The 24,656-nt window shown below is 48.6% G+C and overlaps 1 protein-coding gene across 2 annotated transcripts in view; it reads left to right on the forward strand.

Moving 5' to 3' along the window:
* The window catches only part of TRAM2 (translocation associated membrane protein 2), an 81,375-nt gene that overhangs the window by 18,277 nt on the left and 38,442 nt on the right, over positions 1-24,656 (forward strand). For both annotated transcript variants that reach the window (XM_059400253.1, XM_059400254.1), the window contains exon 2: positions 23,159-23,222. In XM_059400253.1, coding sequence (XP_059256236.1) covers positions 23,159-23,222 — 64 coding nt within the window. The remainder of the gene's footprint in view (positions 1-23,158; positions 23,223-24,656) is intronic.

Here is a 24,656-nt window from a genome sequence, read left to right on the forward strand (position 1 = left end):
TAGGGGCATGTTGGAAACGAAGCAGATCGGCTCTGGGTTGTGTTTGGTTGTGTGCATTCCCACGGAGACCTTGTGGAAGTAAAAGACAGTCGCAGACACTCAGACACTCGTACAGTACTTAGAGCTCCTTACAGAGAAGAAGGTTTGTGATGATGATTAACTCCCAGGCTTTCCTTCCCCTGAAAAATAGGCTGCGGGTCTGGAGCTCGTTGCCTTAGCCATCTGGATGCATACCCTGATTCCCCACTGCTTGGTGCCAGCTTGTATTGGGCTCATAAATACCGCGAAGTGTGTGCAGGTTGAGAATGCAGGCTTTGAATTCAGATTGCCTCATTCTTTACCAGCTCCCTCACTTCGCTAGATAACTTGATTAAGTTACTTAACCAGGCCCCAGTTTTTTTGTCAGTAAAACAGAAATGAAGATAATTGTGCCTACCTCATGAAGTTTTTGGAAGCATCGACCAAGCTAATAATGCATGTATAGCACTCTTACGTAGCCGAATACCGCGTGAGGACTCCACCAATGTGAGCTGCTCATGAATATTAATTAATTAATTCCATGACGGTCACCACCATCACTAGGCAGCCATTTTTCTGTTCCCCTCATTTTTGTATTCTGCGTTAGTTATGCATAGTCTGTACATTCTGGTGCATTCTGCACCAGATACAACTTTCACACTCAGACATTGCTCCGTGGGCCACCACGGCTATTAAGAAGCATGTGGGTTGAGTCCATCTGAGGGCTTCTCCTTTTTTTTTTTTTTTTTTTAATGATTTTACTGATTTGTTTGACACAGAGAGAGAGCACAAGCAGGGGGAGCAGGAAGAAGGAGAGGGAGAAGCAAGCTCCCCACTGAGCTGGGAGCCCGATGCAGGAGTTGATCCCACGACCTGGGATCATGACCTGAGCTGAAGGCACATGGTTAACCCACAGAGCCACCCAGGTGCCCCTGAGGGCTTTCCTGGATAGGCTCTCACCCTGAGCCCTGAGCCCCCAGCCAATGGTTTTCCCTATGAATGCCTTTCCTTTCCAGAATTATGCCTCCCCTTTTCCCTTCCTCAAAGATCATATGGCTTCATTACTGCTCTCTTCCTTTCCTACTCGGAAGAAAACTCTGAGGTTAAATAAGTGGAAATCAGCCACTTGAAATATTTCACATTGAGGCATGACCTGTCATAGCATCTTTTTAGACAATAGGGATTCTGTATTTTACAGATTTTCTGTTGAAGGACTTTTTTGCTGTTTGAATACTACTTACATAAACAGATTTCCTCATGCTCTTCCACATAGCACAGTTGATTTAATTTCTATTCTGTTCTTGTGCCCAGACACTATGGTTTTTGAGATTATAGTAAAAAAGACACAAACCAAATTCTGATTTTTTTCTGCTTGATATGATATCCAAATATTTGGAGATGTTAGCATTTTTAAAAGATGAGGTTTTTCCTTAATGCCTACCAGTAAGGAATTGGTTAAATTTCAAATTATGACATATATTGATATGCAGTGTCACTGAACAGTGTCCAAAACATATGGCTGTTTTTTTTTTTTTAAAGATTACAGAATGCCATATTGTTGTGGGACTTTTTCTATAAATGTTTGGATTTGTTTTATTTTTATAAGAGGGTATCTATAAGAATCATCATCAAAATATAATTAGTGGTTTTCTCTGTGTATACGTAGAGTTTCAAGTACATTTTTTTCTTTGTACATTTCAATAAAATGTATATTATTTTGATGGTCAGAAAAGGCACATAAAAGCTGTTTTCATTTTGGAAGTAGAAAGATGGGAAGGTGGGATCAGTGACCGCCTGTTGCTTGGAGAGCAAGAATGATGGAGGGAGAGAGGCCGGAGCTTGGGCTGGGAGCTCTGTGTGTTGGGGGGAGGGGAGGGGCTTCAGCAGAGCAGCTAGGGCTGCTGGAAAGATAAGCTCTTGCCCTTGATCTTAAAGATGTCATTCCCACTACTATAAATAAAAGCTTTGCTTTGCAGAAGCCTTTTGAAGGATGGCTCAGAGGGTGAAATAGGGTTATTTGAAACCATTCAGAGGAACCTCTACAAAAGCATCAAGAAAAATGCCAAGTCAAGATTGACTAGAAGTGGAAATGAAACTTCTCAGTTCCAGATATGAACTGGAAAAGTCACATGAATGAAACGGATTGTGTTGAAAATTAAAGACTTTAAAAACAGCAATTGAACATTGAAAATTTAAGGCCCAGCACAGCAGCCCACTGTTGTCCAGTTGTGGAACTGTGGGGACAGACCGCCCAGGCCGCTTTTGGCTGAGACCTGTTCACTCTGGTTTACAAAGCAAACCCCCTCCTCGCTGATCCCCCCTCCCCAACTCACACACCCTCACCCTTCCAAGGACATAGTAAACAGGTGCTGGCGGCAGAGCAGAACAGCACTGCCCATGAGGTTCTGGGACATTGTAGGACTCCACTGCCTTGAAGAGCCTCTCTCCTGACAGCTTCCTTTCCAGTGCTGCTAGTCTAGGACTGGTGGTTCTCTTTCCCTGCCAAGGTACACACGTACCTGCTGTCTGGCAGAGGGTGCAGCTGGGAGTGGTTGCTGGCCTTATCAACACACCTGTTTGTTAGGCCCCACTTGTATGTAGAGGGCCAGGTAGAGGAAGAGGCAGCACCTAACTCTGGGGCCTCCAGTAGCTTCCCATCTATAAGATACACAGAAAATAATGAGTGATAAAACCATGATAAGAAATCAGAAGAGAAATGACTAGTCATTACTTCTTGAATACTGTGATATGTGCCAGGCCTTGTGCTAGACTTGACTTTCTTATCTGGCCAATCCCCTCAATAATTTCCTTTGACAGATTCTGTTCTTTCTGTCCATACCAAGCAAGCTAAACAACTCCATCTCAGAGTTTGTGAGGGCAGACTTGGGATTTTATTTATTTTGTTTTCAAAGATTTTATTTATTTATTTGACAGAGATCACAAGCAGGCAGAGGGGCAGGTAGAGAGAGAGGGAGTAGCAGACTCCCTGCTGAGCAGAGAGCCCAATGCAGGGCTTGATCCCAGGACCCTAGGATCATGACCTACACTGAAGGCAGATGTATAACTGACTGAGCCACTCAGGCAGCCCCAGACTTGGGATTTTAATTCAGGTCTTTCTGAATTCAAAACCCAGGCTTGTACATCCCTTCCTCTCAGCAAGGAGGTTTAGAAAGCAGGTGCTTCAGGTGGGAAGGAAGGAAGCATGATGGGTGCTCATGGGAGAATGGGGGAGAAGGAGGCCTAAGGGGAGAAGAGATGAGAACTGGCCCTCAAAGGAAAGGCAAAGCTGAGACATAAATGGAAGACAGAACAGAGAGCTGGTATTTCAGGCAAGAAAAAGCGTTCCAACAACTGAAGAAAGCAGTTAATAGGTGTAATGCTAACAAAAAGTTGCTGGGCTGTATAGGCTTGGGGAAATGATAGGTTAAACAGGTTGGTTTACTGCAGGACTTGTCAGAACCTTTAATATAGTAATAATGAATACTGTATATCTGTACCAAACATATTTGTTGACTTCGGAGAGCATTTTCATGGAATAATAATCTAGACTATCCTTTGGGACACCCAGGGCAGTTGGGGAGTTTTGATAATCAAAGAAGAAGAGGGAAGGAGGTTCAGGAATGTCAGATTAAAGAGATGTTATCCTGTAAGCAGTGAGGAGCCATGAAGGGGGTGTCTGTGGTTGATGTGTAGCCTGGCTGTTCTGTCTAGGATGGTGGGACGGGTACTGAGGCAGACCATCCAGTTAGCAGCCTCTTCTGTAGGCTCGAATGAGATGAGGGCGTGAGGTGTTTTAGCAGCAGTATGAGTGGAGATAATGGCTTTAATAAAATGATAAAGGAAAAAGCCACCAGGTGGTTGGCTGTAAGGGATAATGGGCAGCCTAGGATGTGGGCAGGAATAGGCATGCTTCCTGGGCACCAACTTTTGGGATAAAGATGCGAGGTTTGATTTGGGTGTACCAAATGGAAGTTGGCCACGTGCTTTTTTGGTAGGGATGCAGGACTGTCCACTGGGAGAAGGATATGAGTGGGGGAGAGTAGATTTGAGAGTCACTGGAACAGAAGCAAGCACCGTGGCAGGGATTTCCAGGGGAGCAAGAAAGCCTGGGCTTGAACCCTGCATCCAGCATCCGGAGGTGAATCCCCGTCCTGGAAGTGCGTGGAAGAAAATCGGTGGAAGCCAAGGAACTTCTGCAAACACCCTTTTAAAAATTAAGAACCCTGAGGCCCAATGAGGGGGATGGGAGCAGCCTGCAGCCCCACATCTGGTTTGTGGCTGAGCTTCTCCAGAATGGGTGTCCTGCCTCCTCCCAGGGCTTTTTCTCTTCTGCTCGTCAGGGCTGCGGACTTCCTCTTCTTAGTAATATGTAGAGCCATCTGGGGTTCAACACCTGCAGATGTGTCAGGAGGGCTGCAGGGGGCCTTCCTAACAGGTGTGGCCACCAGTGCCCACCAGGACTTTCCCTTGTCTGTTCTTGTCCGCCCCCACCACCAGAGCTCTGCAGGGCGGCAGAAAGGCCCGCATGGCCTGGTGGTCTTGTGTGGTGGGCTGTGTGCTCTGAATCCTGCTCCCCTTTCCCCTGCTGGGCTGTACATAAGGGAGCCCCAAGCGTCTGTCTTTCAGGCCAGAGACCAGGAAGGCTGCCTGTGACTGCTGGCTCCTGTGTTCCCCACTGCGCCTGGCCTCCGGCTGGGGCCGACCGTGGCCCGGAGCCTGCTTGTCAGCACGTGGCTTGAGTTTCCGTGTTAACGTTCCCAAACTGGGATCGTGGAGGATTGAGTGTCTGTGCTGTCTGATCACGCTGAGCCTTCTCCGGCAGGCAGCTGCAAACCTTTCAAAGGGCTGTGTGTAATTGGTTTGGGAGATGTTGGCGGGGGAGGGTGGGGACCAAGATGGGGACAAAGAAGTCAGTTTTAAAAAGAAAAAAAGAAAGAAACATAACAGCCTGGGGACATTGGGGTAGGGCGTGGTGCCTTGGGTACATTGAAACCCCTTTCTTCTCACCTTCCTATTTTTCCATTTCCGGAGCCCCCCTTTGGCCGGTGCCTTACTGACCCCTGCAGACCCCCTCTGTGTAAATGTGGCCTCTGCCTCTCACCCCCTCCCTCATTACACATTCCTTTAATCTGACCCATCTCCAGGTCGCCAGCTGGCAGAGACTCAGCAGATTCCAAACCCCAGCTGGTGCCAGACTGTTTACACGGGGCGGGCGGGGAAGCTTGGCAGACAGCTTGCCCCCAGGCTACTCAGCTGTAGGAAAAGGTAGAAAGACATCCCAGAGATGAGTGACCCGTTTGTTTGCAGACTCACCCTCCTCCCTCATTCCCCTTCCCCCCATCATGTCCACCCTTACTCCAATTCTTGCTCTATCCTGAACAAATAGAAGGGAAAAGGGTCTCTTTGTATGTGTCAGAGGAGGTAGTGGCCTCAGGCTCCCTGGCTTATCCCTTCCGTCTCAGGAACCCATAGGTGGCACTTTGAGCACCTAAGGCAAAGAAACTTTCAATTCCTGACTGGAGCAGGTCAGGTATTATAGAAGAGACACGATCTGTCAGTATAAAGTCAGTCCCCACTCACAGGGGCTGTGATTTTCCACGATCAGTCCTTAAGGCTCTGTGGCCCAGTGGGTGTGATGCCAGGCATGGGATTTGTTCAGGCAGCCTGAGGTCGGTGGGGAGTGGGGGGAGGAGGTGGTCTTTGAGGGCTTGTGTTGGCCTCTGTCCACAGTAAAGCCCTCCCCACCGCCGACTGTCAAACAGGTGGTCACAGAGCCCCAAGGAGGGTTGTCTCGATAGGAGGCAGTGAGAAGTCCATTGGCATCGTGTCCTGCCCAACTAAATCTAGTCGCCAGCACCGCTGGGCAAGTGGCAGTCAACTCGCCTGGAGGGAGGGGCTGGTCTTCTGTGGAGTGGTCCCAGCATGTGTGTCTGGGAGAGAATTTTGCTGGGTCGAAGTGCCCTGTTGCGAGTGGTTGTATCGAGGTGATTCACTGTTATCCGTGTGCTGTCTGTAGTAGGTCTTTTATTTGAGAAGCATAACTGCATCTGTCCAGGTCCCACCGGAAACAGATGGGGTGGTTAAAGAAAGGTTATTGAGGGCACTATTAACAAGGGCATAGACAGGATCAGGAGAGACAGATAAGGGATGGTAAAGTACCCCAGGGTTTGCAGAAGGGGAAGATAGCCCTAAGCCTGAAGGGCCAGGGATGGAGTGGTTACAGAACTTCTTAATATGTCAGAGGGAAAGAGAGATGAATGGAGAGATAATGCCAGGAGCTGCGACTGAAGGAGTGCGGCTGGACCTTGGATCTAGAACAGGATCTAGGACACATCTGCCCAGCAGGGTGGCAGCCAGGTTGTGAGCACCCTCTTCGTGCCCTCTGGGATTCATGGGAAACCAGTTGTCCTGGAAGCCGGTTGATGTGCTCCAAAAAGGTCATCCTCTCTCGGCTCTGGGGCACTGGGCAGGATGGAGAATGGACATGGACGGGCAAGTGGAGAATTGTCCAGCCCAGGAGCACTTACAGACCCTCTATTTCCTATTTGAATCCTGCCTCATTTACCCCCACAGGCAATCAGAAAAGGTGGCAAAGCAAGACTGATGCTGTTGAAATACAGCAAAGTCTGACAACAGGCTTTCTGGACAGATGTTTCCTGATCTCAATAAGGCAATTTGCGTGACATGTCTACTTTCAGTTACTTATTGCCCTGGTCTCTTGTGAGACCGGGATTGCCCTTGCTTCTTAAATTCACAGTACATCAAATGCCTTTACTTCCATCTTTTGCGACTAGCTCAGATAATACTCAAGTACCACTTAAACCCATTTCCTTCTCTTACCCCAGTGCTTTGCACGCTCTGCCCTTAGGGATCAAGAGGAGTTTCCAGTGTAGCATTAATGGAATTCTAATCGCCCTGTCCAGTTACCACTAGTCTTTGAATATTGGTATCCAACAGGAAATTACTTTCTTAACAGTTTCACGTGGAGGAGCTTAGACTCGCTTGTCCATTAGGTAACTGATAAAATTTAATTGGTAAATTATGAAATATGGGACAGCTTTTAGAGTTTTGTGGCTGGAAATAAAGTGTTAGAATCTTTATGCTACAGTGTTGCCTCCCTTACTTTGAGGGAAGCAACTGTTTCTTTATGTGGGCTTGAGTGGTTTGGGGAAGCATGGTTTTGAAATGCACATTGGGCTGGAATAGGCACATCTCCATCGATGAACTCAGTAGATGGAGACAGTTGACGTTGGGGCGTAGTAGCTTTTATAATAAATGAATGGATGGATGGATGAATGGATAAAAGCTTTAAGGAGTGTGATGGCCAGATTTCCCTCCCTCATCCCATTTTAGGCTTGTTTGAAACAGATGAGGATGGCTGAGATCCAAAGTTGGCCTACACAGTGGATGGTCCCCCCAAACTCCCATGAACACATTCAGCTGGAAGGTTCCATCTGGAGTCCTCCTCCTGTACTTTCTCAGCACAGTAATGACACTGTTCTAACCCTGAGTCTTCCCCTTTACTTACCTACAATTCATGTCTTCCCTCCACCCCACCCCCCGCAAACTCTTTGTCTTGCCAGCTTAGCGCAGTCCCTCTCAGAAGTCTTCACAGAGAATATTCATCAATCTCCAAACCCAGAGTACGTAACTGATATTTGTTGAGTCCTTCCCTTGTGCCAAGGACCCTGGGGGTGCAGTCTCTGCCTTGAGAAAGGATGAGAGCCTTCCCTTGTCCTTTGCCTAATTGTGCCCTGATCTTGTCTTAAAACTCACTTTTCATGGATCAAAGTTTTGCTCTGATCCTGAGTTTTTAGAGCCATTGCTCAGGCAGCATGGTGGCTAAGAATTCCAGCATCACAGTCCGATGGATCTTGAGATCCAGTTCTATGTCTGGGCTTTCTAGCTGTGTGCCTTTGAGCAGGTGTCTTAAGCTTCCTGAGCCTCACTTGTTCGGTACCATACGGCCTCTGGGAGGGTGAAATGAGATGGTTTCTGTAGGAGTTTAAAGCAGCTCCTGGCATGCGGTAGGAGCTCCGTAAATAATAGTAGTAATAGTATCAGACCCAGCGGCAGTGTTTCTAGAGTGGGAGGTTAAACGAGGTAATTGCGTTTGGGGTTTATGCCTGGCATTTAATAAGATCTTTCACATTAGTTGTTCTTTGTAGGGTTGTTGAGGGTTGCATGAGGATAAAGTGCCTCAGCCTTGCCTGGCTCACAGTAAATGGTCAATAAAAGGTGGTCAGTTTCATCCCTTCTGAAATAAGGGAGCTGGGCTAGATGGGTCCTAGATGGGCTAGGATCACCTAGCTCCTGATTTTGGTCTCTGGGGGAAGGAAGTGGGTCTTCCGAGTTTTTCTGTCTCCTGTAGCACTGTGCCTTGCCCCAAGCATGCACTCGAATATTTTGATGGAAGTGTTGATTTTATATATTTTTAAATTCTGTTTTGCTGGAGATGTTGCTAAGCAAAGACATGTTTCTGGAGTGTGAAAAAAATGTTTTAGCAGCTAGCTTAGCTCACGTGTGTGTGTGTGTGTGTTTGTGTGTGTACACATGCATACATGTGTGTGCACCCCCCCCCCAAACACACACTGCTTTCCTTGACACATCCATTTAGAAACCTGGTGGGGCCATTATAAGATCCAGGAAAGAGCCCTGAATCACCCCTGTGTCTGTGACCGCAGCCACTGCAGGTCTCAGAACGTGGACCCTGACCCACAGCCAGATGCTTATCTGTGTGTCTATGGGTTCTGATTCCAAGAGCCCCATCAGCCTGGCCAGAGACCGTGCAGACTGATGAAATGATAGGAAGCCAGAGGCCTCTTCCTGGCCTTCTAGCCAGCACTGTAACCTTTACTCTCTGGAAACCTATAGGACAGCCATCCTCATAAATCCATCCAGGTGGCCTGGCCTCTCCCTCTTGGGAGATGAATGAAAAGTAAAGTTATGGCCATGGAGAGTAACACTGTAGCTCTGGTTCCGAGGAATTGATTTGGGGCTCATGGGTGGCTCAGTCTGCTGAGCATCTGATTCTTGATTTATGCTTCAGTCATGATCTCAGGGTCGTGGGGTCTCAGGGTGGTGGGATCGACCCCCGGGGTTGGGCTCTGTGCTCAGCCAGGAGTCTGCTTGAGATCTTTCCCCCTTCCTCCCCCTACGTAGGAGCATGTACTTTCTCTCTCTTTCTCTCCTCTCCTCCCTCTATCTCTCAAATAAATAATCTTAACAAAAATAATTGATTAGGGGCGCCTGGGTGGCTCAGTGGGTTAAGCCGCTGCCTTTGGCTCAGGTCATGATCTCAGGGTCCTGGGATCGAGTCCCGCATCAGGCTCTCTGCTCAGCAGGGAGCCTGCTTCCTTCTCTCTCTCTCTCTCTGCCTGCCTCTCAGTGTACTTGTAATTTCTCTCTGTCAAATAAATAAATAAATAAATAAATCTTAAAAAAAAATAATTGATTAAATAGAGGGCAGAAACATTTTCTAGTCCTGCCGTGAATATAATGGGGGGGATTTTAATTTTGGTTTTGCCTCTCCCCTACCAAGTTCTCAGTAGTCTTTCCCTTCTGTTTTCCTTTCTCTGAATTTTACATTGATTCAAGGCACATTGATTGAACATCTTCTCTCTGTCTGGTATTTGTATCTAGACACTGTCAGAGCATCAGAGGGAATAGGGATCTTAGGGAACGGGGAGGGGTGGGCCCAGGTGGGGAACCTGGTCAGGGCCAGTACCACCCCCACCAAGCACCCCCCTCCTGTGGTTCTAGATGCTGTTTCCTAAAGAAATTTCCCTTGGATTGATGTGTTCCTCTCCAGTTCCCCCTACTTTTCTGCATACCCAACCACTCTTCTCTCCGTGGTCTTTCTCCTCACCACCTGTAGGTTTAAGTATCTCCTACCATGTCCCCTGACTCCCTGCCCCCTCCCCACCCCAGCCTCCCCTCTAGCTCCCAGCCACCCAGACATGCAGTACAGACCTCTCTGTGTCTCCCCGCTTCCACTTTGCATTCACCTACGCACACTGACTTCCGCCCCCGCCCCCTTTTCTGTAACTTTTATTCTCCAAAGTCCCCTGTTGCCTTCTGGTCCCCAAATCTAATGGACTCTTCATGCATTCACTCATTCCACAAATACTGACTGAAACCTCACTGTGTGCTGAGCACCATTCCCACTGCTTGGGACCCATTGGGAAAAAAAAAAACAACAACTAAGACGGATAGACTGCTGCCCCCCCAGCCCTCCCACCCCCTACCCTCCTGCTGTGCAGCCTGCGTCTCAGCCCCAAGTTGACTTGTTCTCTCTCCCTGAAGGCCTCCCCGTGGTGAGCACTGAGTCCTTGCTGCTGGTCATCCTCGGCTGCTGGGGGCCTCTGGGTATCCTCTGGCCTCTGGCTGGTCCTTCTCAGTCCCCAGCCCTGGACTTCTGCTGTTCTCGCTGGTGATACCACCATCTACAACATTTTTAAAAAAGATTTACGTATTTATTTGAGAGTGTGTGTGTGCAGAGGGGTGAGGCAGAGGGAGAAGGAGAGAGAAAATCTAAGCAGACTCCGAGCCTAGCACAGAGGGTGGAGCTCCATATGGGGCTCGATCTCACAACCCTGAGATCATGACCTGAGCTGAACTCAAGCGTCAGATGCTTAGCTGACTGAGCCATCCAGGTGCCCCCACCATCTATAATACTTTGCGTAACCATCCAGATACCTTGCATGTTTTACTTAGATTATACATTTGTGTGCCTGCTTCCCGAGCGTGATCTGAGACCATTCTTACACCCTGAGTCTTCCCCTTCACTTACCTACAATTTATGTCCCCCCCGCCAAACTCTATGTCTTGCCAGCTTAGCTCAGTCCCTCTACTTTTACACCTTAATTTATTGTGCCATCGAATCTTCCAAAGATTACCCATCACTATCCCGTGTCTGTGCCATGACCTTCACCCAGGCCTGTGTCACCCCTTGTTGTAGCAACCTCCTTCCTAAGCTTTCTGGGTCACCTCCCCCACCCTAGCCCACCTCCACAGCTGGAGTGGGATGTGCTCTCTGCAGTGCAGATCTCCCTGTTCCACCTCCCGCAGGTAGGATCAAGTCCGGTTTTTATACCTGCCGTAAAGGACCCTTAATAGACCTGTTTCCTGCCAGCTTTCCAGCCTCATCACCTTCTACACACAGACTGTTCGTTTCTCCGGGGACTCGTATTTCCCCTACTTCTCCTTAGTGCCAGCAGCCCCTTTCCTGTCTTCTCTTGGCCCATTGATCCCTTCAGGATACAGGTGAGAGAGAACATTGTTGGTGATGTTTTCCATGGAACGGAGTGATTGTGGGGGACTCAGGACCCATTTCAGTCAGGGGACCCCCCTCTCATCTGCTGAACAGCTTGCGCGTGCGGTAGTCCCCCCATCTGTGTGGTTTCTGTTAGCTGCCGCCCACTGCAGTGCGGAAGCAGGTGACCGTCAGACCATCTGTAATGGCCTGATGCTGTGTCACAAGGCCCCCGTCATTCCCCTCGCTTCATGTCATTAAGTAGGCGTGTGACCATCTCACAGCATCCCTAGAAGGGGGGTGAGTACGGAACACTAAGATATTTTGAGAGAGACCTCATTCACAAAACTCATCTACATCCTGTTATAATTCTTCTGTTTTATTATGAGTTATTGTTAATCTCTTACTGTGCCTGATTTATAAGTTAATAGCAGAGACATATAGGTTTGTATAGGCAAAAACATAGTATATGGAGGGTTCAGTACTATCTGCAATTTTAAGCATTCAGTTGGGGTCTTGGAACATATCCCTCATAGATAAGGGGTACTACTCTGCCCTCTAATAATGATCATTTCGTTGTGTTGGAAGTGAGCTTTTACATACTGGTTTATCTGACTGGGCTCCCCATTTGGGTGTTGTCTTTCCTGCCTGGGATAGGTGTTTGGAGTAGGAGGGGGAGGGGGCATTCTTGTGTCTAGGATTTGGAGGGGGTGAAGCTTGGAAAGGTGAAGTGGGGTACCTGTAGGTCCTGTGAAACCACGCAGGGGCTTGATTCTCTCCTAGGCACTCGGGAGTCATGGGGGACTGGAGAACAAGGCCTGCAGTGTTTTAGGAAGATGGGATCTGTCATCTTTCCCAGAAAGAGCACTTGAGGATAGTCCTTTAATCTGCCCTCTGCAGGGCATGGCCTTGGTTCCTGCCTAGGGCAGACAGAGCAGTGGCTTAGAGTGAAAGGAACAGACCCGCACCCCCACGCCCAGGGCCCTATTAGCAGGGAGTCTTTCCTTTCTCCCTCCCACTTGGTGTGTGTCTGTGTGTGGCTGTGTTTTCCCCTCCATCAGCTCTCACTGTGTGATTGTCTTGCATGGAGATTATCTGTGTTTCTTGGCCAAGGCCTAAGGTCGCTGGTGTCCCAGGCAGTTCCTGTTCCTTTTTGTATCCCCCTGAAAGAGAGTTGCCCAGTGGGCCCCGCAGGGGGGTACACCTGGCCTCCTGGCTCTTGTTCTAAGGCCTGGATTTATTAGCAAGTAGGGTGTTCCACATCAAGCCTTGTATGAGGGGCCTGTAGCCTCCTGTCAGCTCCTGAGGATCCCCTGTGAGTTCAGACGAGGAGCCAGGCTTACCCTCTGATGGATGGTTTTCTTCCCAGACTGTCTTTACCTTGTGTGGGGTCACAGTCAGGCCCCTGGGGTGCAGAGAGGCTGGACAGAGAAAAAGCACACCCAATTTTGATGTTATTTAAAATGTTACTTTGTATTTTTTTTTAAAGATATTTGCTTATTTATTGGGCAGAGAGAGACACAGTGAGAGAGGGAACATAAGCAGGGGGAGTGGGAGAGGGAGAAGCAGGCTTCTGCTGAGCAGGGGGGCCAATGTGGGGCTCAATCCCAGGACCACGGGATCATGACCTGAGCCAAAGGCAGGCACTTAATGACTGAGCCACCCAGGCGCCCCAATATTACTTTGTTTGGTTTTTTTCAGGGATTTTTTTATTTATTTGAGAGAGAGAGCATGGTGGGAGGGGCAGGGGGTGAGAGAATCCCAAGGAGACCCTGCACTGAGCACGGGAGTCCAGAGCAGGGCTTGATCCCATGACCCCGAGATCAAAACAGAGAGTCAATGCTCAACTGACTGCTCCCCCCAGTTGCACCTAAAATACCACTTTCTGTTGGTAAAATGAGTTCTGTGGTAATGTATATGTCTGTATATTTGGGGGGTCTAGCGGGTAGGAGAGACGGCATTATACCTAAGTATTGACATTTGCCCAGACCTTATTAGGTTTAGGGGTATGGAGGGATTGGTTGGGGGCACAGTGTGGTAGTGTTTACCTCGGGCCATGACTTTGGGGTGAGATTTGTATTTTCTGTTTATCTGTAGCACGTTTCTCTGGGAACTCTTGCCTTTTATGTTGTTATTTTCCTGTTCCACTTTGCAGATGATTTGGAATATCCCCTGTGAATGTTATTTGCTGATGAATAGGGATATCTGAGTGCTCGACATTTTTCATTAACCTTCTTGGCCTTGATTTAATCTACTTGAATCAAATCATCATCATTAAATTCTATGTATCAGGTGCTGTCATTCAGGTGGTCCTAGACGGGTCTTTGTAGACCCCTGCAAAACAGGCTGGATTCCAGGCCAGGATGGGGCTATGATGTGTGTCCCATAGGATCGGGAAGCATTGCTGTGACACAGAGCATGGTAGGGAGCAAAGGTGACTCAGAATCAAGAGGCAAGTAGCGGGGGTTCCCTGGCCAGACCTCCACTCCTTGCCGTGTGTGGAGGAGGATGGTTCTTACTGGTGTTAGACTGGCACCCGTCAGTGGAGTTAGGATGTGCAGAAACTGGCACAGCAGAGATCACACGTTTAAAATTCCTACAGAATGGCTTATTTTAAAAACTCACTTATTTGCCTCCTAGCTCTGGTGTGCTCAGTTTAAATATGGGCAGAGGTGGATGTGCTGAGCAAGTCCGGGCCTCTCTTGAGGCATCCCGACACAAAAAACTGGAGGCACCTAAAGGCTCCTGGGTTGAATCAGCTGTCGGCCCCTTGGCAGGGCCTGGTTTATGGCCCGTGGAGATGGCTTTTCTTCACTCCATCCCTGTGAACTCACAGTTCGTTTTCCTAGCAAACTCTAGTCCCCATGGCTGGCTCTACAGACAAAACATGGAGGCTGACACACTGGCGTTTTGAATAGGAAACTTTTCAGGCGATAGAGAATAATTACAAATGGTTGCCACGGAGAGATCACCTTCTGCCTCCTCTTTCCTTTCCTGAGTATAAGCAAGCAGGTGAAGGCAAATACACCTGGGCCCTGCCTTGTCAGGCTTGAGAACCCCTGGATAATGCTTTCATTTCCCAGATGCCAGGAAGTGCCCCAAGGGCCTTGGGGGTGATTCTCCCTGGCACCCACTCTTGACCACGGGCAACGATCAGATCAGTGACTTGCTGTTGTAGACATATCTGTGACGATTCAAATTGCCCCCTCCTTGTGCATCCTGCTTTATGGCGCTCAAGCTTTGTGAAAAACTGCGGCGGAGACGACATCTTGTCCCTGGCAGGGGCCCCTCTTCTGCAGTCTAGTCTGAAATGGGACCCAGTCTTGCAGCCCGAAATCCCACACTCCAGAGCCTCTTCCTTTTCCTTTTTGATTTTTAATTGTGTATTTCTCTCATATTTATATTCTCTCTGAATAGGTGGCTTTTGGTCATGTTTAAAAATATTTCACTCACTCCTGTGTTAGGAATATAGACAGTGTGGCCAGTGATCTGAACCTCTGCCAAGCAGCCCAAGAGAAATGCTTCTGAAGAATACCGATATTTTAGCAATTATTTCGGGTGCATGCTTCATTGTTTCCCTTTAGTTTTTAACTTCCACATGGCATTGTTTATGAGTATGCCATGCTATCCGAATGCGGGGAAAGGTATTGGGATGGGGGGCGGTGAGGAGACTGATGTGCAGACTGATGTGGAGTTAGGATGTGCAGAAACTGGCACATCCTAAGTATGTAGTCAGATAGGAGACTAAGTATTGATCCAGGGATCTTTTTTGAGGAGGTAGATGAAGTGTATATGTTAGGGCCTTGAGAGAAAATACATTTCATGGGAAAGTGTGTATGTTATCTGAGGCTGACCGTAAGTACCTCATAGGTCAAGTTCAACCTGTGCAGACATAGATTGCTTGAATATGCAGTGTTCTTGAAGTGATCGTTCTGTGGTGGATATAAAGGCCGTAGGGAAGAGCTGTTTTCTCACAGGCTCCCTCCTGTGTTTCAGTCCATAACTAACTTCCCAAATGGGGGATGGATAGCGTGACACACTTAATCTTCAGATGCATTTTTTTTAAAAGCCCAACTTCAAAGATTTCTGAAACTCTTTGAGTGACCCTTTCTAAATTCCCGTTTATCCCAGTATAAAATGTAGACCTTGGAACCAATGCATATAATAAAGCAGGTAACATAATTTTATCATCACTGTTCTGATTATGGACTTTTCTCAAAAGTACTCATTGTCATTTTTTAATCCAATATGGACTGTTAAGGGTAACTCTGTTCAGCTTTGTGAACTTGGGCTTGTTGAGAATCTGTCGCGCGCGTGTGTGTGTTTGTGTAGCTTTGCTAAATTCTTCTATCAAGGCTGTTTCTCAAGTGAGAAAACCAGAATCTCTAGGCGTTGCTAAAAACCACACAGAAAGGTACTGTCAGAACTCTGCCTCCTGGTTTCAGGCACCCGGCCCTCCCCGCCAGCTTCTGGTCATCCCAAACGGAGAATTTCAGAAAGCAGGAGTGAAAAGCATCTTTGTTCCAGCTGTATCTGCCTTCTGTTGAGTGACCGAGGGACCACAAACCGGGTACATCGAGTCCCAGTCATAAAAATGTGTGCGTAGGTGACCAGCTGGACCCCTGGGGTTCTCCAGAAGCAGGAGCCCCAGGGAACAAACGCTCCAGGAAAGAGGGCCTAAAAGACTCTTTATTTAAAAAAAAAAAAAAAAAAAAAATCTTCCCCACCAATTGGGCGTAACTTTCAAATGTTTTCCTGTCTGACTGAAATTTTCCTGCCTTAGCAGCAAGATGCAAAATCAGTGTTGGGAAAGTCTGAGTTGAGCCCATCTGGCTGAGCTGGGGGACAAGGACATTTCATTTGGCCCTCCATATACTTCTCAGGAGGAAGGATTCCGAGCCCACTGTCCCTCAGGGGGTCAGGGTTCTCCACATGCTGCTTCTTGTGTTCCAGTCCCGAGGTGGGAGTGGTGGTCGTTGGGCAGCAGCCATTGGAACAGAGTTGCTTCTATGAATCAGGCCTCACACCCTCTCCTGTCCTCAGTGGTTGGTCTTCCAGCCCAGCCTCTTCCAAGCGCCCACGCTTGGTTGTGTCTGCCAAGGAATGAACCAGCCAAACCCGAGGATGAAATGCTATCTAAGAGGAAAGCCATGAGTTTGCTTTCACTGCATTTCTTCTCTCTTATCTTTGGTGCCTGTATCTCAATTCGCACGGGAGAGACAACAGTTTGGGGCATTTGGGGAGCCTAGGTGTGCATAGGGTCTGTGGCTGGCTGGCTGGCGGGTAAGCTCAAGAGACCTTGCTTTCTTGCTCTGTCAGATACACGGGATACCCAGGCCCCATCCCCACAAGGTGGAGGAGCAGTAATACGGTTCAGACTTGGGGGAGGACCTCCCCAAGTTATCTGTGTAAGGCTGTGCTCCTGGGGGTTGATGGGAAGTGGGATCCAGAAGTGATAGCCTTTAAGAGCTGACAGTAGAGAGGATCTTTCAGGACATCCATTCTACCTGACTTGGCCTGGTCCTTTCTACCTTATCTGGACAATGGGGATATTATTAGTATCTCTCCTATACAGCTCTTGTGAGCATTCCATGCAATAATTTAGGTAACGCCCGTAGGACCATGCCAGGTGCTGACCGAGCACTTGATGACATTAACTGCCATAACTGTTGTTGCGAATGGGTGAGAAAACTGGGGTCCAGTGAGGTCACCCCCTGCCCCACAGCAGACCTGGGCCTGGAATCCAAGTCCAGCATGCTTTGCTGGAAGCAGCTATTTGCCTAGCATCTCTGGTCTCCTTGCAAGCAAGAGCTCAGCTCCTTGTCCCCCTAAGAGACTATGGCACATGGACTGGTTTTAGTTTTGTTATGGCTTCATAGTCATGTGCTGGATGCTCTGAGTGAAAAAGTTCAATGAAGCTCTGTGTGTGTGTGTGTGTGTGTGTGTGTGTGTGTGTGAGAGAGAGAGAGAGAGAGAGAGAGAGAGAGAAGGGAGGGAGGGAGATATGGCCCCTCCTACATAATTTAGTGTTCTCCCTTTGCATTAGCATCTTAGCACATTTTCACTTTTAACCTTTCACCCACTGAGCCTGGGATTTAAAATGCTATTAAACCCCATAATGTTTCCTATAAACAGCCATAGAGAGATGGGAAATAATTGGAATGACATCTTTAATAGGCTCCTGTTTCTCAGCCCTGCGTGCTGTGAACCCAACGAGAACTTGCGGGAGGGGAACTTGGTCATTGCTCTGTCCTTGCTCTGAGGTTGGCAGAGGGTTATGGAGGGAGGTTTTGGAGGTGCCAAAGGACCTCCTTTGCACAGAGACCTTTTAAGCACAGAGAGTAGTTTTTATGCTGGAGAAATAGAACTGCTTCTTTGGAGTAGTCTTGTTTTTTAAATTAGTGAACATGGTGAATGAAGGAGCAGATCACTCCTTCCCCTTTCAGAGGGCTTCAGGAGAGCATTGAGCCGAATTTCTGGCTGCCCTCAGCCAAGGAGAAGGAATTCCTGGACTGCATTTTTGTGGATCAGCTTCTTTCCTTCTTCCTCCTCTTTGCCTCTAGTAGATAGTTTTTGGTCCTCTCCTTCTCTTTCATGCTGCCGTTCTGTTTTATGTGCTGTACTGTGTATATCCTAAATCTGTTTTGGGGACACATTTTTTAAGAGTCAAACTGAACGTGCCTTTTCTGCTTATAAAGCTGTGAGGTGTCGGGAGGCCACTGTGTGTGTCGGGGCCGCACGTTGATCTTCTTTGTCTGTAAAGCTAGGAAACTGACATCAGCTGGCTGAGACGTAGTAAAGTGGAAGCAAGCGCAGCTGCCGACGGAGAAGGTGTATGGCCCAGAATGGTTTCTCCTGCTGCTGCCTGGGGCTTGGGGATGGAAAAATACTGGAATTTGGTGTTTTTGCCTTAATCAGAATCCTAGATCCTATTCTGTGAGACTCATGTTCAGAAAACATTTGTTAAGCATTCATCTGTGGTTACTATTACAGCTGCTTGCAGTGTTAGTTCATCAAGTAGGTATTTACAAGATACCCTATGACAGGCCCAGCACCCGGGACCCAGGGATGGGGGAGGAGAAAGGACATGACCCGAGCGTTAATGGGGGCAGATGACAGGCACAATCCTGGTTCCCCTGTTGAGTCGCTGTATTCATTTAACAGGCACTTACTAAGCGCTGGTTGTGTCCTAGACCCTACTTCAGGCTATGGATCGAAGCTAACCGAGACAAGTAAGACCCCCACTTCCCTCGTACTTCTCTTGCAGTAGAGGGAGAATTTAAAAGGAAGTAAAGATAAACCCCATGAAGTACACTACAATGGGTAAATTTTATAGTGTGCAAATTATACTTCAGAAAGGCGTTGCAAAGGAAAATATCTTGGTCCTTGTGCAGCTGGCAGTCAGGTCTGTCCCAACACAGTCGATCCTCACCCTTCACACATTTCGTGTCTGCCGATGCACCTACTCCCTAAAATTTATCTGTGACTCTGCAGTCAGCACTGGGCGATTCTGTAGTCATTTGTGGACATGCACACCGCAGTGGAAACTTTGAGTCACCCCCACGAGCACGTTCCCAGCTGAAGTCAAGCAAGACGATGGCTTGCCTTCTAGTTTCAGCCCTCCTGTTGTAAGCAAGTGTCTTTTTTGTGGTCTATTTTATGCCGCATTTTTTTTTTTTTTGCATTTTCATGTGTTTTATTGCTGATTTTGCTGTTTAAAATGGTTCTCAGCCTGGGTGCACAAGTGCTGTCTATCGTTGATAAGCATGAGGAGGCTCCGGTATGCCCCACCGAGAACATACTTGTGTTAGATCAACCTCTGTAGGCGTGAATTGTGGTGCTGTTGCACGTGGGTTCAGTGTTCACTCTTCAGCTGTATATATTAAATAGAACATCTTTATTTTTTTTTAAGATTTTATTTATTTATTTGACAGAGAGAGACACACAGCGAGAGAGGGAACACAAGCAGGGGGAGCGGGAGAGTAGGAAGCAGGCTTCCCGCTGAGCAGAGAGCCCCATGCAGAGCTCAATCCTAGGACCCTGGGACCATGACCTGAGCCAAAGGCAGACGTTTAATGACTGAGCCACCCAGGTGCCCCTAATTACAGCATCTCTAAACAAAACCACACATAAGCAAGGTTGTATATTGATGGGTTGATGGAAATGTGGCCAGAGACCATGTATTCCCATGTATTTCCACTAACCCAGTGTCCAGTGACTTCATTGAACAGAACTAATGTGAACAACAAGATGTGGCTGTCAGGGCTAGGGAAAGAACACAGGTAGAGCCCGTACACCAAATGTCTGTCTTCCTCAAGAAAAAAAAGTGGGAGGATTCTTTCAGGAGTTAGAGTAGTGGATTTATATACATTTATATACACCATCCGATCCTGTCTTATTTAGCTGAGCTTTTTGGTATCCAATATTGGTGAATCTGTGGAAAATCTAATGAAAATGCTAGGATGTGTCAGGAAGTTTTTATTATATTCCCAGGTGTTTGTATGTTGACACAAGTCAACGGAAGTTGACCTAATGTTTTCCACGTAGCTAACTGTATTGACATACTTTGATATATGTTGAGATTTGTCTTTTGGCCTATAGGATCCTGCAGTAACTGTTTCGCTGACAGAGCTAAAAATGTGATTTAAATGTTACTTATAAGGTGTAGCTCCTTTCGCATTTTTTTCACTCTTTTATCCCTTGGGACAAGTTACATAAACACAGCTCAAGTCATAATGTCAGAAATAAAATGAAATGAATCCCGAATGGACACATGCGTAGGAAGAGCTCTCAGAGAGCTGGCGTCAGACGTGTGGAGGGAGACGTCAATATGGGCTGCTGAAGGGAAGAAAGCAAAGAACGCAGAGGGGATGTGAGGTTCTTATGTATTCCTGAATTGTTCAGTGCTTTCAGTGTATGTATTTCTTTAGAAATTAAAATAAAAATGTACTTAAGACATAAATTAATTAAATTCTATGAAGGGCACAGGACAAGTTCCAAGACAGAGACTGGCCTGCCGGGCTTGCCCCAAGAAGATGGTGAGGGCTAGTCTCTGCCCGAGTGGCTTACAGACTTGGCTGCCCATGGGAGAGCTCTGGGCCGGTGCCCCAGAGGGTCAGATTTGGTGGGCTAGTGGTCACCCAGGCATAGAGATTTTAAAAGCTTCCCAGGGATTTGAATGTGCCAGCTGGAGTTGAACACCAAGACTCTACTAATGGAACTATACTATATCACAGAAATGGACTCTGGCCAACTTAAGGAGGCTCTCTGGGGGTTCGCACCATTGATGTGGCTCTGGGGTGCTCCAGGGCAGGGCTGTGGGAACTGCAGAGGAAGCATCTGGGTAGGCACACAGCACTGACCAGCCCATTCCTCCATTCCTGCCCCAAATACAGAGTCCAGGATAAAGTGTCTGATTGACTGGTCTTCTGTCCTGGGGGGAGAGTGTGGCCCTGTCAACCTTCCAGGAGGAAGCTGGTCACCAGAGTGACTGCCCCCCCCCCCAAACACACACATGCATGGACACAAATACACACGCACACACAGCTGGGGAGAGGTGTTTCCCCAGGAAATGCTGGTGCCTTCAGGAAGCGGGGAATGCTGGTCAGCCAAAAGCTCACTGGAGGCCCAGTGGAGGCCCACTCTATCCCACAAACTTACAAGATGGGTATGTTTCCCGGATGAAACTGAATGGAGATTTGTGCCTAGAACACGTGCAGTGGTTGGTCAATACTTTCTTCTTGTCTGCCTTCCTTCTCTCTCTTCCCTCCTCCCACTTCCTCTGGCTCCCATGTCTTCTCTCGCAGGGCTGTCAGCCTGAGAAGACAAGGCTTACCCTCAGAGGAGTCATGGCAGACAGTACAGAGTCAGGCATTTGGGTCAAGGATGCCCAACGGGAGTGGAGCTCAGGAGGGGACCCTCCATTCCTACAGTGGTGGTGGGGGAGGGGCTTCACGATGGCATGATGGCATGTGGTGGGTTAGCACCCAGAAGGTGTCAAGAAGGATCCTGGGGGTGATAAGCGCAGTGACAGAGAGGACGGCCAGAGTGATGGCAGTGGGGCAGCTCTCGTGAAAGAGTGACTCAGACTCAGCCCAGACTCAGCTTTCCATTCTCCGTCTTGCCCATGGAGTGGTTCCTGAGCCCTTCCCGTGTGCGTCTGGGTTAGTCCCTGTGTGCAGGGAGTGGCACGTGAGGAGAAATAAGAGGAGGAGACAGAGAGGGTGGTGTGGGGGCCACAGTGCAAGGTGCCTCCAGTAGAAGGTGTCCTCGGACTCCGTGAGCAGTTAGGGAAGGCTTCACGGAGGGGCTGCAGGTGAGCTGGGTTATGATGGATAAATCAGATTCTGATCAATAGGATTTGGTGGTGGGTGTCTGTGTGTGTGTGTGTGTGTGTGTCGGAGGGGGGAGTGTAACGAAGTAGGATACAAAGTGCGAGGGACTAAAACCCCCAAAAGGAAGTAGTGAGTAGCACATTTTGGCAGAAACCGTGTCCATCTGTTCTAAAGAAACACAGGCAGTTGGACGAGAAGGGTGGTTGGGAGCCCCCTGAAAAAGGTCTTGGTGGACCACAGTAGGAAGCTTTTGGGGTGGAGGCGGGGGAAAACCTGTGCGTTCGGATAGGGCTTTGTGTTTTCCAAAACGCCTTCTTATCCCTAGTCTCATTTGACTTTTTCCCTGCGAGCATGACTGAGCACGTCCCAGACAACAGCACAAACACATGCGAAGCCTCAGGCATTGCTGTGGACAAAGAGCAAAGGACACCTGGCTGCAGAGACATGGGGCTTGGTGACGGGAGAGTGGCCTGCAATGTGTCACTCACTCAGTTCCACGCTGCTTTTTGCTGTGCCCAGTGTGCTCCCCCACCCCCACAGTACAGGCTTCAGACCTTTTTGTTTAGAGGAGAAGCAGTCAGTCATTGCTGAGGTGTACCCAGGGGCGTCCTCCCCTGCTTCGGAACAGTGTGGGTGGTGCTTCTGAGCCCCAGCTGCACATCGGAAACATCTGGGGAGCCTGAAACCGCACTAGCAGCTGGGCCAGTGCCACCCAGAGCAGCTGGAGGACCACGGATGTCCCTGATTTTGTGGACAAGGAGACTGAGGCTCAGGGTGCAAGTTCACACCCCTCGCTCATGGCAGAGGCTGCATGTGAACCCAGGTAGTCCATTTCGATCCGTAAGTCCAAGCTTTGAATCCCCGCGTTCGGTCCGCTCTTCCTTCAGACGGAGTTGCTCGAGTACTGATTTGGCAGGTAACAGCCAGGTGGCAGGCTAAACCAGGCACAGCCCAAGTGAGATTTTCGAGGCAGCTTTCGAAATAAACAACCAGCTGCGTGGGGTGTTCCGTCTTGCACCGGGCCCCCCGGCACAGTGGATGTGAACTTCGCAGTTGCAGTTCTCGCTTTCTGAAGCTCGGGTGTCGACTTCTGGGGCTGCTGGCCAGCATGTGGTTAACCAGCATGCTGGGGACACCTCAGCTCCATGGAAACTTCTTGAAGTCGGAGTCATTTTCTACCTGTTCCTGTCTTCCACAGCGCCCGTGCCTAGGACTGACTTACTCAATACTTGAATGGATGGCAGGCGGGTCTGTGCGCTTAGCCTCCGAGCTCTCAGCGTGTGGTTTTATCTGCAGCAAGTATAAGCCTAGATACTGCCCAACGCCCCCTGTTGTTGTTCTGTTTGTTTTTAGTACAGGCACTGGGAGGCGGAACAGTCAAGAAACACAGGGAAACAAACAAACAAACAACCAGTTCTACCTTTTGTGATAGGACAGGCCTTCAGGTCTGAGATGCAAACAGAAAGGACCCTGGGGGCTGGTAGCAGGATCCCCTTGTTTCTTTCGACATGGCCAAGAAGCTGAATTGGAACATTTTTCCTTTCTTTTACAGGTCACCGCCAAGACTGCCTTCCTATTTATTTTACCTCAGTATAACGTTAGCGTGCCTACAGCAGGTAAGAAAAGCACGAGTCCCCATCTTGCCCTGGCCCCGTGAACTCAGAAGGCCTTGGAAAGCTTACTGTTCCTGTGTACATGCACGGTCTTCTTAGCTGTTAAAGCTCAGCCTCCCACATCCTAGCTCTGCTAAGAGACAGCCTCAAGCCACGTGCAGCCCTCGGCCCACGCCTCTGCCCTCTCAGGCCCCTCAGGTCCCACCATCAGGAACCGGGCACTGCACCCCTCTTCCAGTAGCAGAGTGCTGGGCAGCCTCTTGGTGAATACTGGAGGAATTTCTGTTTGCTGAATCTAGTTCTTTCTTCATTGGTACAGAGGGGAATCATCTTGTCTTCAGGAGGAGAATCTCTTCTTTGTCTGACTCTCCCAGTGACTCGCTGAAGGATTCTGGGGGCAGTCCCTTACCCCATGGCCTCCAGAGGATGTAGACTCGGGGAAACTGGGCTTTGGGGCAGCCCGATCCATTCCCTTATTTGAGAGTCAAGCTGTGGGGCACTAGAGAGAGAGGAGGAGAACTCCATGCTCAGGAAAGGAGAGACAGGAGCCCCATGGCCAGTGCAGATGGTAAGGAAGCAAGGCCAATGCTTCCTCGTCCCTGGCGCACTCCGGCCCTGGCAGGCAGGGAGGGTTGTCGCACTCGGTGCCGTGTGGTCTGAGGTCCGATTACGCCTTCTCTGCTCCTGTCCCTCAGCTCTTTTATTAAAATTGAAGTAAAGTCAGAACACAGTGTTACACGAGCTATTCCTGTCTCCTGAAAATCCTAGTACCTCGGTTGCCTCTAGATCCAGTGGTCCATATGATTTACTAACTTAAAAAAGCATTTAGCTTTTCTCCCCTTTTTTAAAGATTTACTTGAGAGAGGGAGAGAGCAAGAAGGAGAGTGAGCGAGAGAGAGCCCTGGAGCATGAGCAGGGGGAGGGGCAGAGGGAGGGAGAAGGAGAGAGAATTCAAGCAGCAGCTCAGCTCCTGCTGAGTGGAGCCCAACAACTCGGGTCTCCATCCCAGGGCCCAAAGGTCGTGACCGGAGCTGAAATCTAGAGTCAGATCTAGAGTCTGAGCCACCCAGGCGTCCCCTTTTTTCCCTGTTTTTTAAGAAAGTTGTGATAAAACACCCATAACACACAATTTACCATCGTTTTATAACCCTTTCTAAGTGTAAGTCCAGGGGCGTTAAGCACATTCACATTGTGCAACCGTCACCACCGTCCATCTCCAGAACTCTCTGTCTCGCAACACTGACGCTCCACTGACGCTCCGGACTCATTAAGCAGTAGCTCCTCACCCCACCCCCTGCCCTTCAGCTTCCGACAACTTCCTTGCTACTTCCTGCTCTATGAAATTTGATGACTCTAGGTAGTTTATTTAGGTGGAATCATATAGTATTTGTCCTTTTGTGACTGGTTGAAATTTACTTTTGTATAGAAACGTTTTTC

The sequence above is a fragment of the Mustela nigripes genome, chromosome 5 (assembly GCF_022355385.1).
Source record: "Mustela nigripes isolate SB6536 chromosome 5, MUSNIG.SB6536, whole genome shotgun sequence".
NCBI classification, from domain to species: Eukaryota; Metazoa; Chordata; class Mammalia; order Carnivora; family Mustelidae; genus Mustela; species Mustela nigripes.